At 66.5% G+C, this 14,358-nt stretch overlaps 1 protein-coding gene across 1 annotated transcript; it reads left to right on the top strand.

Annotated features, from left to right (window-relative positions):
* Positions 1-1,015: 1,015 nt before the first annotated feature.
* LOC104299220 (zinc finger protein 777-like) lies at positions 1,016-5,164 on the top strand. Its single transcript, XM_054171291.1, has 5 exons — positions 1,016-1,224; positions 2,436-2,546; positions 3,506-3,688; positions 3,774-3,908; positions 4,256-5,164. The coding sequence occupies exons 1-5, from the start codon at positions 1,104-1,106 to the stop codon at positions 5,140-5,142; spliced, it is 1,437 nt and encodes a 478-aa protein (XP_054027266.1). The 5' UTR covers positions 1,016-1,103; the 3' UTR covers positions 5,143-5,164.
* Positions 5,165-14,358: the final 9,194 nt, after the last annotated feature.

Below are 14,358 nucleotides of genomic sequence, written 5' to 3'. Positions count from 1 at the left end.
ACCCACCTGAGCCTCACCGAGTACCGGAGCCTTACCGAGCGATGGAGGCCGTACCGCGCCGCCAGGGGGCGTCGCTTCCTCCGCCGCTCGCCACTGCGCCCCCTGGCGGCGGCAGCGGTGCCTGACGGCTGTCAGCCTCCGCAAGGTGTCCGGTTCCTACGGGGAGCCGGAGGGACGCCGCCAGCTGCGGGAGAGACCACCCAGCGCGCCCCCCAGCGCGCCCCCCAGCGCCGCCACAGGCGGGCGGCCGGCGGGGAGAGCCCAGCCTGGGGTAACGCAGACCCCCCCCCGTTACCGGTGCGGGCAGGTGTGCGGCTCGGTCCTCCCGCTGGCAGAGGGCGCCGCGCGGTGCGGCGGGCGCGGGGTGGTGCCACGGCCGGTGGGGCAGGGGGTCCGCGCGGCCGGGCTGCCCCGAGACCTGCCCGACCGCCGCGGCGGGGCCATGGCGGAGCTGCGGGGCCGCCTGCGGGAGCTGGAGCAGCGGCTGGAGCGGGCGGAGGCGGCGCTGAGGAGCGGACACCCCTGGCGGCCGCCGATCCCCGCGGTACCCGGCGGGGCGGGGGGAGCTTCAGCGTGCCCTGGAAGGGGCGTGGAGGGGGCGGCTGTGGGGCTGAGGGCTGGCGTGGGGCTGGTAGTGAGCCGGGGGGGGGGTGTTAGGGGGTGATGGGGGCTGGAGGTGGGCCGGGGGGGTGACTTCATTGTGGGGCTGAGAGAGGGCTGGAGGCTGGTGAGAAGCCATGAAGTTACTTGGGGGGCTGGAAGGGAGCCTGAGGCGTGGCTTGGGGGGCTGTGGTGCGGGGCTGAGGGGTGTCTGGGGGCTGTAGTGATCCGTGGGGTGAGGGGGGCTGGAAATGGGCCTGCAGCGGGGGTCACTTGTAGGGCCCTTGTGGGGCTGGGAGTGAGCCTGTGGGGCCACTTAGGGGCTACTGGGTCGGCGAGGGGGTCTGAGGGGGAGCCTGACAGTCGCTTCGGGGGGCGTGGAGCGGCTGGGAGCTGCCTGAGGTCTGCCCGAGGTGGCTTCTAGGTGAATCCAGTGGGGCTGCCTGCGGGGCTGGGGGTCCCTCCTGCCCCCTCCAGCCCCAGCCCTGTGCTCCCAGGTGCCGATGGCTTTCGAGGACGTGGCAGTGCGCTTCAGCAGGCAGGAGTGGGCCGAGCTGGACGACGAGCAGAGGGATTTGTACCGCAGCGTCATGGAGGACAACTACGAGATGCTGATGTCCCTGTGTAGGCTCCGTTCCCGCCCAGGGCAGCTCCCCCGGGGCTGCTTTTCTGCCTCTTTGCCTTTCCCGGGAATTCTCCAGCCCTCAGATGATTTGCTCTGTTCCCTGCCCCTCAGAGGCTGGCAGGTACATGCAGGAGTGGGTAGTAAGTGCTCAGTGTCTTCTCCTCGTGGAGGACAGGTAGGCTGAGCTCCCCAAGCCCTCAGCACAGAAATTCCCTCTTCCATCTCTGCAGATCTCTTCCCATTGTTGTGCTGTGGGGAGGAGCTGGTTGTGCTTCCTCAGGGGGCAGCTTTTGGGGGGGGGGCAAGGCTGGGTGTTCAGGCAGGCACATGGCCCTGGCAGCTGCAGTGGAGCCTTCCAAGAGGTCCGCCTGGATTTGTTGTTAAAAGCCTGCTCCATCCTGGATGTTTCTGTGACACCACAATAGGTGCTGAGATGTGGTGGAGGGTATCCCACCCCTCTGCTCTGCTGAGACCCCACCTGCAGTGCTGGAATCCTCAGCACAGCACTGACAGGGACCTGCTGCAGCAGGGCCAGGGGAGGCCACAGCAGTGCTGGCAGGGCTGGAAGCCCTCTGCTGGGAGCCAGGCTGGGAGAGTTGGGCTTGGGCAGCATGGAGAGGAGAAGGCTGCAGGGAGAGCTTCTGGAGGCCTTCAGTGCTTCAAGGGCTGAGCAGAGAGCTGGGGACAGAGTTTGGAGCAGGGATCCTGCTGGGACAGGACATGGGGTGGTGGTTTGAGCTGAGAGAGGGAGGGTCAGACTGGGGAGAAGGGAGAGGTGTTTGACACTGAGGGTGGTGAGAGCCTGTGCCAGGCTGCCCAGAGAGCTGGGAGCTGCCCCCTGCCTGGCACCAGTGCAGCTCAGGCTGGTTGGGGCTGTGAGCAGCCTGCTCTGGCTGCAGCTCTCTGCTGGCTGCAGGGGCTGGGACTGGGGGAGCTTTAATGGTCCCTTCCCACCCAGCCCAGTGTGGGATTCCATGATGTCTGGCTGTTGGTGCTGGGGGCTCTCAGACGTCCCAGGGGGTGCTTTGCAGAGTGTCCCCAAGCAGTGCTGCTGGTGCTGGTCCCTGTCCCTAACTCCCTGTGTGCTGGCACTGCCCTGAGTTGGAGCTGGGGTTGTTTGAGGCCAGGCCTGGCTATGTGACATGCTGCTGGTGCATCCACAGCGATGCTGTCACCCCTTACCTCTGATGTCTGCCTTGCTCCTGAGCAGACTGTGACCTCTCCAAGCCTGACCTCATAGCTCAGATGGAGGGAGGAGAGCTGAGCGTGCCGGTGGAGCCAAACCTGGAGACAAAAGATGTGTCCCCAGCACCAGCTGTAGGTGGGTGAAACCTTGCACCAGGATCCCGGCTGCTTCATGGGGGAGATGTGGGCCCTGCCCTCAGCCACGAGGTGGCTCTGGGTGGTCTGCACTGGGAGGACACTGAGACACTCCGGCAGCCTGGGGCCTTCCCCTGACTCAGCAGCTGCTGTGTGCTGAAGAGATGCTCTGAGGGCCTGGGAGGGAGATCACCTCTCTGAGCTCCCAGCCCTTCCCCTGCCCCTGGGCAAAAACAGCTCCCTCCTGTACCAGAGCAGGTGAGGAGGTGAACTGATGGGAAGCAGCTCCACAGAGAAGGTCCTGAGGATGCTGGGAGACAACAAGTTGCCCAGGAGCCAGCACTGTGCCCTTGGGGCCGAGAAGAACAATGGTGTCCTGAGGGAGATGAAGAAGAGTGTGGGCAGCAGCTTGAGGAAGGTTCTCCTCAACCTCAGCTCTGCCCTACTGAGGCCACAGCTGGAGGACTGAGGCCTGTTCTGGGCTCCCCAGCTCAAGAGAGACAGGGAACTGCTGAGGGGCCTGGAGCAGCTCTGGGAGCAGCCAAGGCTGAGAGCCCTGGGGCTGAGAGCCTGCAGAAGAGCAGCCCCAGAGGGCAGCTGAGCAATGCTCAGCAAGAGCTGAAGGGAGCCTGGGGGGCAAGAGGCTGGGGCCAGGCTCTGCTGAGTGGTGCCCAGGGACAGCACAAGGGGCAGAGGGCACAGACTGGAACCCAGAAGGCTGCATCTGAGGAGGAGGAGAAACTTCTCTGGTGTGAGGGTGCTGGAGGCCTGTCCCAGGCTGCCCAGAGAGGTTGTGGAGTCTCCTGTGGAGAGATTCCAACCCCCCCAGGCATTGTGCCCCTGGGCTGGGTGCTGTGGGTGCCCTGCTGGAGCAGGGAGGATTGAATTGGATGATCTCCAGAGGTCACTTCCAGCCCCTCCATGCTGGGATTTTCTGTGATTTGTGATTCTCCTCTCCAGAAGCAGAGTGCCTGAGCTGTGTGAGTGGTGATGGTCTGATGGAGATGAAGAGAAAGGAGTCTTGCATGGAGACCTCTCTGCACCTAGAGGAAAGGAGCAGCCCTGTGGTGGCACTGTGTGATGAGAAGTCTCAGCACCTAGAGGACAGGAACAGCCCCATGGTGGCAGTGATCAGCAGTGCATGTAAGTGGCTGGCAAAGGCAGCTGGTGTGAGGGAGCCTGGGCTGTATCTCACCCAGCCTCACCATCCCTTCTCTTGCCTTCACAGCACAGGTCCCACTTGAAGCCACTGCTGTCCCTGCAGGTCTCAGCCAGCCAGCTCCATCCCCTTCCTGCCCTCTCACCACACAATGTCATGAAGGAGTGAGTCTGAGCAGGGGTCCATCGCCTCCTCCTGCAGCAGGTACTGGGGCAGAGCCCTTCACTCCTCCTTGGTGGGGCCAGCAGCTTGAAGGAGCTGTTGGCCTGCCCAGGGAGCAGCAGAGGGTTTGCATGGGGCTCACTCTGGGCCTGGGGAGCAGAGTTGCCAGCAGGAAAGGACCTGGAGGGGTTGGTGGAGATGAGCCAGGGAGCGCCCAAGGGGCCAGCAGCCTGGTTTGGATCAGCAGTGGTGTGGCCAGCAGGAGCAGGGCAGGGATTGTGCCCCTGGACTGGGCACTGGTAAGGCCGGAGCTTGACTCCTGGGGTCAGTTTTTGGCCTCTCACAGATCCATGGGGAGAGTGACCTCTGGGTTCTCTTTGCTCCAGCAGATGCCGAGGAGGGGATCCCCATGGAGGTACCTCCGGAGGAGGGGACCGAAAGCAAGCCAAGAGTGCCTGAAGCGGCCTCGAAGGCTCCAGAAGAGGAAGGGAAGGTGAAAGGTGCAGGGCAGGGCAGCCCGGCGCCGGCAGCAGACGTTCCCACGGCGGCAGGCAGGCAGATGCCGGATGCCTGCGGAGCTGTGGCCCGGGCGGATGCCGGCGGCGCCGTCCCGGGAGAGCCGGCGGAGGGCCGAGCGGCCGGCTTCCAGCGCAGCTCCTGCCGAGAGAAGTCCTACTCCTGCCTGGTGTGCAAGAAGAACTTCCTGCTGAAGATCAACCTCCTCATCCACCAGCGGGGCCACAGCAACGACGTGCCCTACGCCTGCCCCCACTGCGGCCGCACCTTCATGGCCAAGAAGAAGATCCGGCGCCACCTCCGCGCCCGGGCGCTGAAGGGCTGCTGCCAGCCCCCGGAGGGAGAGGAGTGCCCCAGCCGGGCACCCTGCCCGGCCCCCCAGCCCCACGCCACCCCCTGCCAGAGCGTCTGGGGCAAGCCCAACCCCGGCAGGTGCCCGCGGTCGCCCGCCAAAGTCATGTACAGCTGCAGCGACTGCATGGAGAACTTCTCCAGCCAGAGCTTCCTGATCCTGCACCAGCGCCGCCACACCAAGCACCACGGCATCCTCTGCCCCTGCTGCAACCGCAGCTTCCCCTGCGCCTCGGCCTTCGTCCGGCACCACTGGTCCCACACCGGCTGCCGGCCCTACCAGTGCGGCATCTGCCAGAAGACCTTCAAGCGGTGCTACCACCTCAGCGTCCACCAGCGGATCCACGTGCGGCAGGAGAGGCCCTTCCCCGGCAGGGACCAGCTCCCGGTGCCGGCAGCCGCGGTGTAGCCGCTGGCCCGGGGGTGGGGGGAGCGGGGTGGGGAGCTGGGAGCTGTGCAGAGCTCGCTGTGGGACTTTTCTTCTCTCCATCTGGGACGTGCTGCATTCCGGAGCACGGGTGGCACCCTCCGGTTGCTCCTGCCGTCTTGTGGGGACAGAGCACACCCCAGGGCGGGTGGCTGCTCGTCCCCAAGGCCCACCGGAGCCGCCAGCGCCGGGGGCACACTGGGAGTGGGACTGGGCGCGGTGGAGGAGTTGTCTCTTTCCTGGAGAGCGCCAATAGATGTAGAAACCAGGATGCTGGGTGCAGCTTCCTTCAGTTCCAGGGCATCTGATTCAGCTGTCCCCAGCTGGACTGGGGGGCACTGGGAATGCTGGTGGGGCCAGGGTGAGGAAGCAGTGGGGGATGGGGAATGCTGGTGTGGTCCTTCCGGTGGGATGTGGTCGGGGAGTGGTGGGGGATGGGGAAAACGGCATGGGGGCTTCACGGGGATGGAATAGCAGGCAGGAGCCAGGATCCCAGTGTGGGGATGAGAATGGGGGTCCTGGTCCTGCCCAGTTGTCCCTGGCTGGCCTTGGGGGCTGCTAGGAATGCCAGGGGGTCCTCCCAGTGGGATGTGGTGGAGGACAGGAGTGGTACTGAGGACTGGGGTGATACTGAGGAGTCCTAGAGGGGTTCTTCCGGTGGGGATGTGGAGGATGAGGGTGCAGGGAATGCTGGTGGCATGCAGTAAGGGATGGAGGTACTGGGAATGCTGGTGGGGGAGCCATGGGGAACAGGGGGTGCGGGAATGCTGGTGGGATCCTCCCGATGGGATGAAGCGATGGGGGCGTTCCGCGGGACTGCAGGAACCAGCAGGGGCCACGGGGCCGGGGGAGATCCGGTCCTGCCTATCCTTTCCCACCCGTACTGGGATGTATGACCGGAGGTCCCGGGAATGCCGGTGGGATCCCGCCGGTGGGATCCCGCCGGTGGGATGCGTTGAGGGAGCGATGCCGGAGGAGCCCTGGGCGTGAAGGGACTCGGGGGCCCCGTCGGTTGCCGGCGTGAGCCGCGGGGGCGGGGGGCGTCGGGAGGGTGTTACCGGCCCGGGTGCGGCTCCGCGGCGGGCCGGCAGGGGGCGCCGCGAGGCGGCGGCGGCAGAGGCAGAGCGGCGCGTGCGGCCATGGCCCGCTGGGGCTCCGCGCAGGTACCGGGGAGGGGGCGGGGGGCGGCGGCGGCTCCCTTCCACCTACTGCCCCCCCGGCACCCCTCCCCGGCACCCCCCGGCACCGGGCCGAGGGCGCTGCCGCCGGGCGGGGGACGCCGGCACCGGCATCAGGCGGGGGGCGGCGGGCCCGGATGGGGCCCTGACGGGTGGGGAGGGGCCGGGCCGGGCCGGTCCCGCGGCCCCGCCGGCCGGCCCCGCACCCTCTGCCTTCTCAACCGCTCTCCTCCCCGCAGCAGGAGCACGAGTGGGGACCCGAGGCCTGGCTCCCGCCGCAGCCCCCCGCAGTCGGTCCCGGCGCCGGTGCCGGCCCCGAGGGGGAGAAACCGGCGGCGGCGGTGCCCGAGATCTCGCTGTGGACGGTGGTGGCGGCGGTGCAGGCGGTGGAGAGGAAGGTGGAGTCGCAGGCCCTGCGGCTGCTGAGCCTGGAGGGCCGCGCCGAGACGGCCGAGAAGAAGGTGTCCGGGCTGGAGAGGGCCGTGCGGGACTTCGGCGCCCGCCTGGAACGCAAATGGGCGGCGCTGGCCGCCCTGCTCCGCGACAACGCCCGGCGCCTGGAGCACGTCGAACGGCAGCTCCAGCACCGCGGGCACGGGGCACCCCCGGCCGGACCGGGCCCCAGTGGGGACCAGCCCCAGGTAATGGGGACGAGCCCCAGGTCGCAGGCATGAGCACAAAGTAACAGGGACCAGCCCAATGTACCGAGGATGAGCCCTGGGCGATGGGGACGGGCCCCAGCTAAGGGTCATGCGGCCAAGGTAATGGAGTGGTGGCCCTGTGGCCAGTGACCTGCAGCATTGGGCAGCAGCACGGGCAAGGCTGCTGTGGTGCTTTGCCTGCACCTCCCTGTGCCTGGTGAAGATGGGCAGCAGAACACAGTCCCCATGAGCATTTTCAGCTCTCTTGGGTCCTGCTGGTCACCTCACCCACCCACCTTCTGCCTGTGCCCCAGCTCCTTTCCATAGGAGCTCTGGGCCCACACTGCCTTACCCTGCAGTCTGCTTCCCTGGGGGAGTGGTAGGGGCTGGGGGAGGTTGGCTGAGGTGGAGAAGCACCAAGGCCACCACTGCCTGCTGTGGTTTCAGGCCCCAGCGGCGTGCGAAGAGGATGCAGCCAATTTGCCTGAGGAGTGGGGGAGCTTGGACAGCCAGCAAAAGGAGCTCTACAGGCTTGCCATGAAGGGCAATTATGAGGCCGTGGTCTCTTTTGGTGAGCATCTCTCTCTGCTCATGTGTCAGACACATCATCACCCCTGGGCTGAATCCAGCTTGAACCCCTTGTGGGTTGCTGTGTTGGCTGGGTGGAGGAGAAGAGGTAGCAAGAGGTGATGCCTGCCCGTGTTGAAGGTTCGGCCGTGGCAGCAGCCGTGCTTCACGCTCAGGCCATGTATCTGGAGAACATCTGCTGCCAACACAGCAGTGGGGGCCAAGATTCATCCCTGCCAGGCCTGAGGCTTTGTCCCCATGAGCAGGGACACTGCACGAGTCCCAGGGGTTGGCACAGTGTCTGTGGGGTCAGTTGGAGGCCTCCCCGTGGTGGAGGGCAGTCCCTGGTGGGGACTGCAGGTGATGTGTGTCCTGCCAGCTGTGTCCCAGCGCCGGGGCAGGGGCCGTAGGGGCTTGCTGCAGATGCTGCTGAGTTTTGTCACTAATTATTTTGGGCTGAAATTGGAAAGGCTGAGTGCCCTCCTCTCCCTTCTGGGGGTCAGTGGGCTGGCTGGCAGCAGCCTGCTTCTTTGGAGGGTCCTACAAGTCCAGGACCCCTCCTTTTGGAGCCCAGGTCACCTCTGGGCACTCCACAGCTCCCACTGTGTGAGAGCACTCCCTTATCAAGGCAGGGTTCTCTTATTGACAGCTACTATTGGTGCTTCCTCCTTCCCAGGGCTTGGGGACATCAGCTCCAAACTAGGGGCTGAGGACGAGGAGGACCTGGGGACGAGGAGCCAGGGGCTGCTGGAGAATGGAGAGGCGCAGGAGGACCTCGGTGTCGGTGAGTCGCGGCAGCGCTGCCCACAGCGAGGGGGACCGGAGCCTGCCTTCAGCAGTGCTCCTGCTGCTGTCCCACTAGAGGCAGGGCCAGCTGAGCTCATGTGCCCACAGGGAGCGCTTCCAGTCTTGCACAGGGTCAGAAACTCTTGGGAATTTGAGCCACTGTCACTTGGGCCTCCTTGAGACCAAATCTTGGAGTTCAGAAAAGCCTCCTTGTCACTATGGAGGGGAGAATGAGGGCAGTGAGAGCCTGTCCCAGAGAGCTGGGAGCTGCCCCAGCCCTGGCACCAGTGCAGGTCTGGGGCGCTGAGCAACCTGCTCTGGTTGACCCTGCTGGCTGCAGGGCTTGCACTGGGTGAGCTTGAAAGGTCCCTTCCAACCCATTCCCATTCTGTGACTATCGAGCTGCCAAGCACAGCCATGGGATGCCCTGGCAGTGCTGAGAGTGGACAGGGGGATCCCCTCCTGCCTACAGCCCTGCCCAGCTTGTCCTCCTTGGGGTGAGGGGACCCAGAGCTGACCCCAAGATTCGAGGTGTGACCTCAGAAGCTTCTGTGGCAGGAGTGACTCTGTGTCCCTTGGCAGGTGAGAAGATTGTGATCAAGACAGAGGAGCAGCAGCCCCAGGAGGAAGGGTCTGAAATGCTGACTCTGCCACAGGCGGCCTCGGCGAGGCTGGAGGAGGAGGCTCCCCTGGGGCAGGGTCAGCCGGTGCCCTGGCAGAGCCAGGCCAGCTTGGACGAGCAGAAGGGCTGCGGAGAGGCCCTGGGGGAGTTCTGCAGCCACGGCGCCGAGCCCGAGTTCAAGCCTGTGGTGGTGCCGGCGGAAGCTCACCCGGCCCCGGGCCTGCCCTTCCCAACAGACCACGTTCTGGGCATGGTGGGCACCGAGCAGCCCTTCGGCCTGCCCCAGGGGGTGCCGCCGGGAGCAGACCCCATGGCAGAGTCGACTTCCTTGCAGCCCGGCTCGGAGGAGCAGCGTCCGTGCGCCGCGGGGGCAGAGCCTGAGGCGCCGGGGGGCTGGAAGAGCATGCGGCTGAAATGCAACCTGCTGGCCCAGCAGCAGCAGCAGCAGCAGCAGAGCCAGGCCCGGAAGAGCAACGGCTCCTTCATCTGCACCGCCTGCGGCAAGAGCCTGGCGCACCACGCGGCGCTGCTGCGGCACCAGCGCCTGCACACCGGCGAGAGGCCCTTCCAGTGCCCCGCCTGCGGCAAGAGCTTCAACGAGAAGTCCAACCTCAACAAGCACTACCGCATCCACACGGGCGAGCGGCCCTACCGCTGCGCCGCCTGCGGCAAGGGCTTCATCCAGAAGCACCACCTGCAGAAGCACCAGCGCATCCACGGCGCCCAGCTGCGCGGCGGCTGGGCGGGACGGCCGCCGAGGGCCAGCGCCGCGGGCGAGCGGCTCTACCGCTGCATCGAGTGCGCGGAGAGCTTCCCCCAGAAGGCGTCGCTGGAGGAGCACCAGCGCCGCCACACCCAGCAGCGACCCTTCCAGTGCAGCGGCTGCAGCAAGAGCTTCCGGCACCGCCAGTCCCTCAACCACCACCAGAAGATCCACGCCGTGCCCGGCTCTGCCGCCGGCCTGCCCGGCCGGGAGCGGCAGCTGCAGCCCGGCTCCTGCAAGGTTCTGGCGCAGGACGGTCGCTAGGCGGAGGGCTGCGGCAGCCTGCGGGGACAGGACGCGCGGTGTGCCGCCTCCACAGGCCTCCCGCCGCCGCTGCACCGCTGCCTGCGCCACCTCCAGCCCGCCCACACCGCCAGGGGCTGCCCAGACCCCGGTGGGGCTCTCCGCAGTGCCGTGGGGCTCCTGGCAGCTGCAGAGAGCTCTGGACTGGCTGGGTCTCCAGGAGGAGGGCAGAGACAGGCCACGTGGGCAGGGCACCGTGCTGAGGGGTGAAGAGCCTGGCCCGGAAGGCAGCAGAGGAGGCTCAGCAGATGGAGACCCCGTGAGGAGGGGACCTGGCTGAGGAGCAGCTGTGCCGGCGCCGCGGAGCTGTGGGACTCAGTTACTCAAGCGGCAGCAGCGTGGAGGTGACCTGAGGGCTGCTGCGGGTGGGCAGCAGTTGGCAAGCCTCAGATAAAGGACTGGGCTGATGTGGTCTCCTGTTGTGCTGTGGCTGAGGGGAGCATCAGCCCCACGGCTCTGCTGTCACCGCAGCTTCCCAGCCCGGCGCTGGCAGCAGCAGCTGTGCTGGGGAGGGCAGGGCCTGGCTCCCACCCTGCTGTTGGTCACCCTGGGATGAGTCCTCAGGACTGATGTGAAGCTGCAGCCAGGAGCGTGGTGGAGCCCTGGGGAGGAGCAGGATAGGACAGGACAGGGCAGCTGCCTTCTGACCATGCGGGCAGGGATGTGGCACTGCCCCAGAGAAAGGTAGGAGCCGCCCCAGCTGATGGGGTGGGGCCAGAGGAGGCTGCAGAGATGATCCAAGGGCTGGAGCACCTCTGCTGTGAGGCTGTGTTGGGCTTGGGCAGCCTGGAGGAGAGAAGGCTCCAGGGAGACCTTCTGGTGGCCTTCAGTGCTTGGAGGAGCTGAGAAAGCTGGGGACAGATTTGGAGCAGGGCAAAGGCTGAGGGCTTGAACTGAGATTTGTGATGCTGAGGGCAGTGAGAGCCTGTGCCAGGCTGCCCAGAGAGCTGGGAGCTGCCCCCTGCCTGGCACCAGTGCAGCTCAGGCTGGTTGGGGCTGTGAGCAGCCTGCTCTGGCTGCAGCTGTCCCTGCTGGCTGCAGGGGCTGGGCCTGGCTGAGCTTGAGGTCCTTCCCAACCTAAACCAGTCCATGACTCTATGGCTGTGGAGCTGCCAACCCCAGCCCCATTCTGCAGGATCTGGGATCCAGGAGATTCCCTGGCAGCTCCTGCCTGCAGCCCTGCCCATCCCCTTGGCTATCAGCCTCCAGCTGCACAGGGCTCAACCCTCCGGGCCCCAGGTGCCAGTGACCCTCCTGGGAGCGCTGCAGGTGATGGCATCCTGGGGGACACTGGGGGGTGACAACACCCCAGGGACACCTGCAGGGTTCTGGGCCCAGTGCAAGCGACTGGGGTGTACTGGGGGCGTCCAGCAAGGCCTGGGACAGTGGCAGAGAGCCAGAATGTCCTTGTCCTGAGGTGCCTCAGGGTCTCCTTGGCATGACAGGAGGGAGCACAGAGGCTGGGCCCAGGTTCTCCTGAGGGCTGCAGGGCCTCAGGTCCAGCCCTGCTCTCCCTGTGGGACACTCCTGGGGCCCTGGCCAGCACCTCCTGCAGAAGGTGGGGACAGCTGCCAGCAGTGACCACCATGGGCCCCCCCCGGACCTTCCTTCACTGTCAGCACTTGAGGGTGCCAGCTCCAACCCCCAGGACCAGGCAGAGCTACAGCCAAATCTTTTATTGACCTGAGCAGGGCAGCTGGGGCCTCACAGGGCACACTGGTCCCACTCACAGCAGCTCGAGGGAGAGGCTGGCCCCTCCCTGCCACCCACCAGCTGGGGGCACTGGGCTCTCTGCCCAGGCTCAGCCTTGCTGCCAGGCCATCACCACAGGGCATGCCCCCGCTGGTGGCCCTCGGGGCTCGGCAGCAGCACTGGGGACACGAGGACGACTCATCTGCCAGAGTCACTCCTTGGCTAAAGCTACTCCCTGTGCCCTGCAGTCCTGGGGACAGGAACTGATGAAGCATTGGGCCTACAGGAGCAGCAGGACCTGGTGTGTGCCCCCAAGGAGCAGCTCTGACACTGCTGTCCCTCCCAGGGGGCATGGAGGTGGCCAAGGCTCACGCTGGGACGCGGTGTGGGGCATCTCCTTGCTGTTCAAAGCACCACTGCAGCCCAGCAGACCTCATGAGTGGCCAGGAATGAAAAACTATGAGCAGGGAGCTGGTGTCCAGGGGAGGGACAGGGCCCTGGGGACCTCAAATCACTGCATCAGACCACTCAGTGAAAAGTACAAAGCAGACAACTAAACTCCAGAGCCCCAGCAGCAGCTGCTCTGAGGAGGGATGCCTCCAGGCCCCCTGTCCCCCTCTCTGTCTGCATTGCTGCCCCCCAGCAGCACACCGGACACCTGCCAGGCTCTGGCCGTGGTCATGAGCGGTTCAAATGGTTCTTGAGGACACCAGAGCCTCCCCTGGCCTGGTTTGCAGCAGCTCCCTGTCTGCCTCAGGGCAAGCCTCGCTCCTGCAGCCCTCTGAGGTAGCAAAACTCATCTTCACGGGGTTAGGTAGGGTGGGTTCAGCAGGTGACTCAAGGGGAGGGCACCTGGGGGTTGGAGAGTGAGGGGCCAAGGGAAGGGGACTGAACCCCAAAGAGCTCCAAGCCCCAAGGAGGGCTGCAAGCTCCTGACCCAGGGCAGCAGCTCCTGCAGCTCAGGGGGAATCTCACCCATGAGGCATCTGTAAAGTGACTCTCCATCTGTGCAGGCTGGTCCTGAGGGGGTTGACTCTTGGGGGTGTTGGTGGCCCTGATGGGCTGGCCCTGGGTGAAGGGAGGGGGCGGTGCTGGGACTCCAGAGGGTCCCAGGGCACCTCTGTGAGCAGAGAACGTCGCGATTCGATTCACCTCTTTCAGTGCAACACCTGAGTGCTTTCAGCCCAGTCAGGGCTCATGTCCTCTCCAGGGCGGGTGGCCAGGACACCGAGGGGCGCCTTGGGGATGCCACACTCTGCTCTGGTATCTTGGTCAAGAAACATCAGCCAAGGGCAGAGCCCCACGGGGCTCCATCAGCTCCGTTCCCCTCCGTCCTCCTCCTGTGCTGTTGCAGCGCTGGGCGCGAGGGGCCGGCCCCAGCTGCGGCTGAGCTCGGCAGAGCCTGAGGAATGCAAAGTGGTTTCGTATCACTGGAGGCATCTGGGGTTGGCTCTCTGTGGGGCACCCAAGCTTTGGGTTCCTTCCACAAGCCAGGAAGGCTCCTGCAGCCCAGCAGGCAGAGGGCTCTCGGCCCCGGCGCCCTGCCGTCTGCGGCACCGACGCTCAGCGGTTCCTCTCCAGCCACGGCCACCTCTCCTGGCTCACTTCTCCACGACCCTTGCCCTGCTCCCCAGCCTGACCACGGGCTGGATGGCTGCGCCAGCCCAGCCCTGGCCGCTCTTCGCCGGTGCTTCCGGCTCCGGGGAGCCCGCCCGGGGCGCGGCCGCGGGGCCCGCGCCGGCCGGGGCCGCGGGGGGCTGTCGGAGAGCGGCGTCCGGGGCCCGCTGCCGCTCGTGGATCTTCTGGTGGCGCTCCAGGTGGGTCCTGCGGGTGAAGCACTTGAGGCAGGTGCTGCAGCAGTGCGGCCGCTCGTGCGCGTGGGTCCGCATGTGCCGGCGCAGGGAGTGGGGGCAGGACAGGACCTTCTTGCAGTGGTTGCACTTCAGCAGGGGCTTCTTGGCAGTCTTGGGCATCTGCTGCCTGGAGAGGCACCCGCCGCCCGGGCTGCCCCTGTCCGGCGGCTCCTCCTTGGCCCGGCCCAGCGAGGCGCCGGCGGCGTAGGCCCCGCCGCCCGGGCCGGGGGCGCCGCCCCCCAGCCTCCTCCGGGGCCGCGTCCGCAGCTCGGGGTGGACGTTGCCCCAGACCGTGGCGCCGAAGGCCCTGTCCTTGATGTGGATGCTCTGGTGCAGCTGCAGGCGGTGCGGGCTGTGGAAGCTGAGCTCGCAGAGGGGGCACTCGTAGGGCCCCTCGGTGGCGTGGCTGCGCTGGTGGATGATGAGGTTGATCTTGAGGCGGAAGCGCTTCCCGCACTCGGTGCAGGGGTGTCCCCACTCCCGCACGTGCCCGCGCCGGCAGCTGCCCAGCAGCAGCCTGCTGCTCTCGCACCGGCTCGGCCTCTTCTTGCCCTTGGCCTTGGCCTGCTCGCTCCTGGGGCTCTTCTGGCCCTCCGAGCTGGGAGAGGCCGCAGAAGCCTCCTGCGGTTCCTCAGGCTCCTCCTTCTTCACCCTGCCGACCGCAGAGGCTTCCCTGGGCGCCGCTTCGCCCTCCGGTGCGGCGTCCTCTGAAAGGCAACAGCACAGCTTGGGCGCTCCCGGTCGTGCCCCGGCGCGCCGAGCGTGGTTTGGGAAGGTGCGGAAGCCGCCAGCG

The sequence above is a fragment of the Dryobates pubescens genome, chromosome 21 (genome assembly GCF_014839835.1).
Source record: "Dryobates pubescens isolate bDryPub1 chromosome 21, bDryPub1.pri, whole genome shotgun sequence".
NCBI classification, from domain to species: domain Eukaryota; kingdom Metazoa; phylum Chordata; class Aves; order Piciformes; family Picidae; genus Dryobates; species Dryobates pubescens.
Note: the sequence above shows the minus strand (reverse complement) of the source record. Positions and strands in the feature narration are given on the sequence as shown.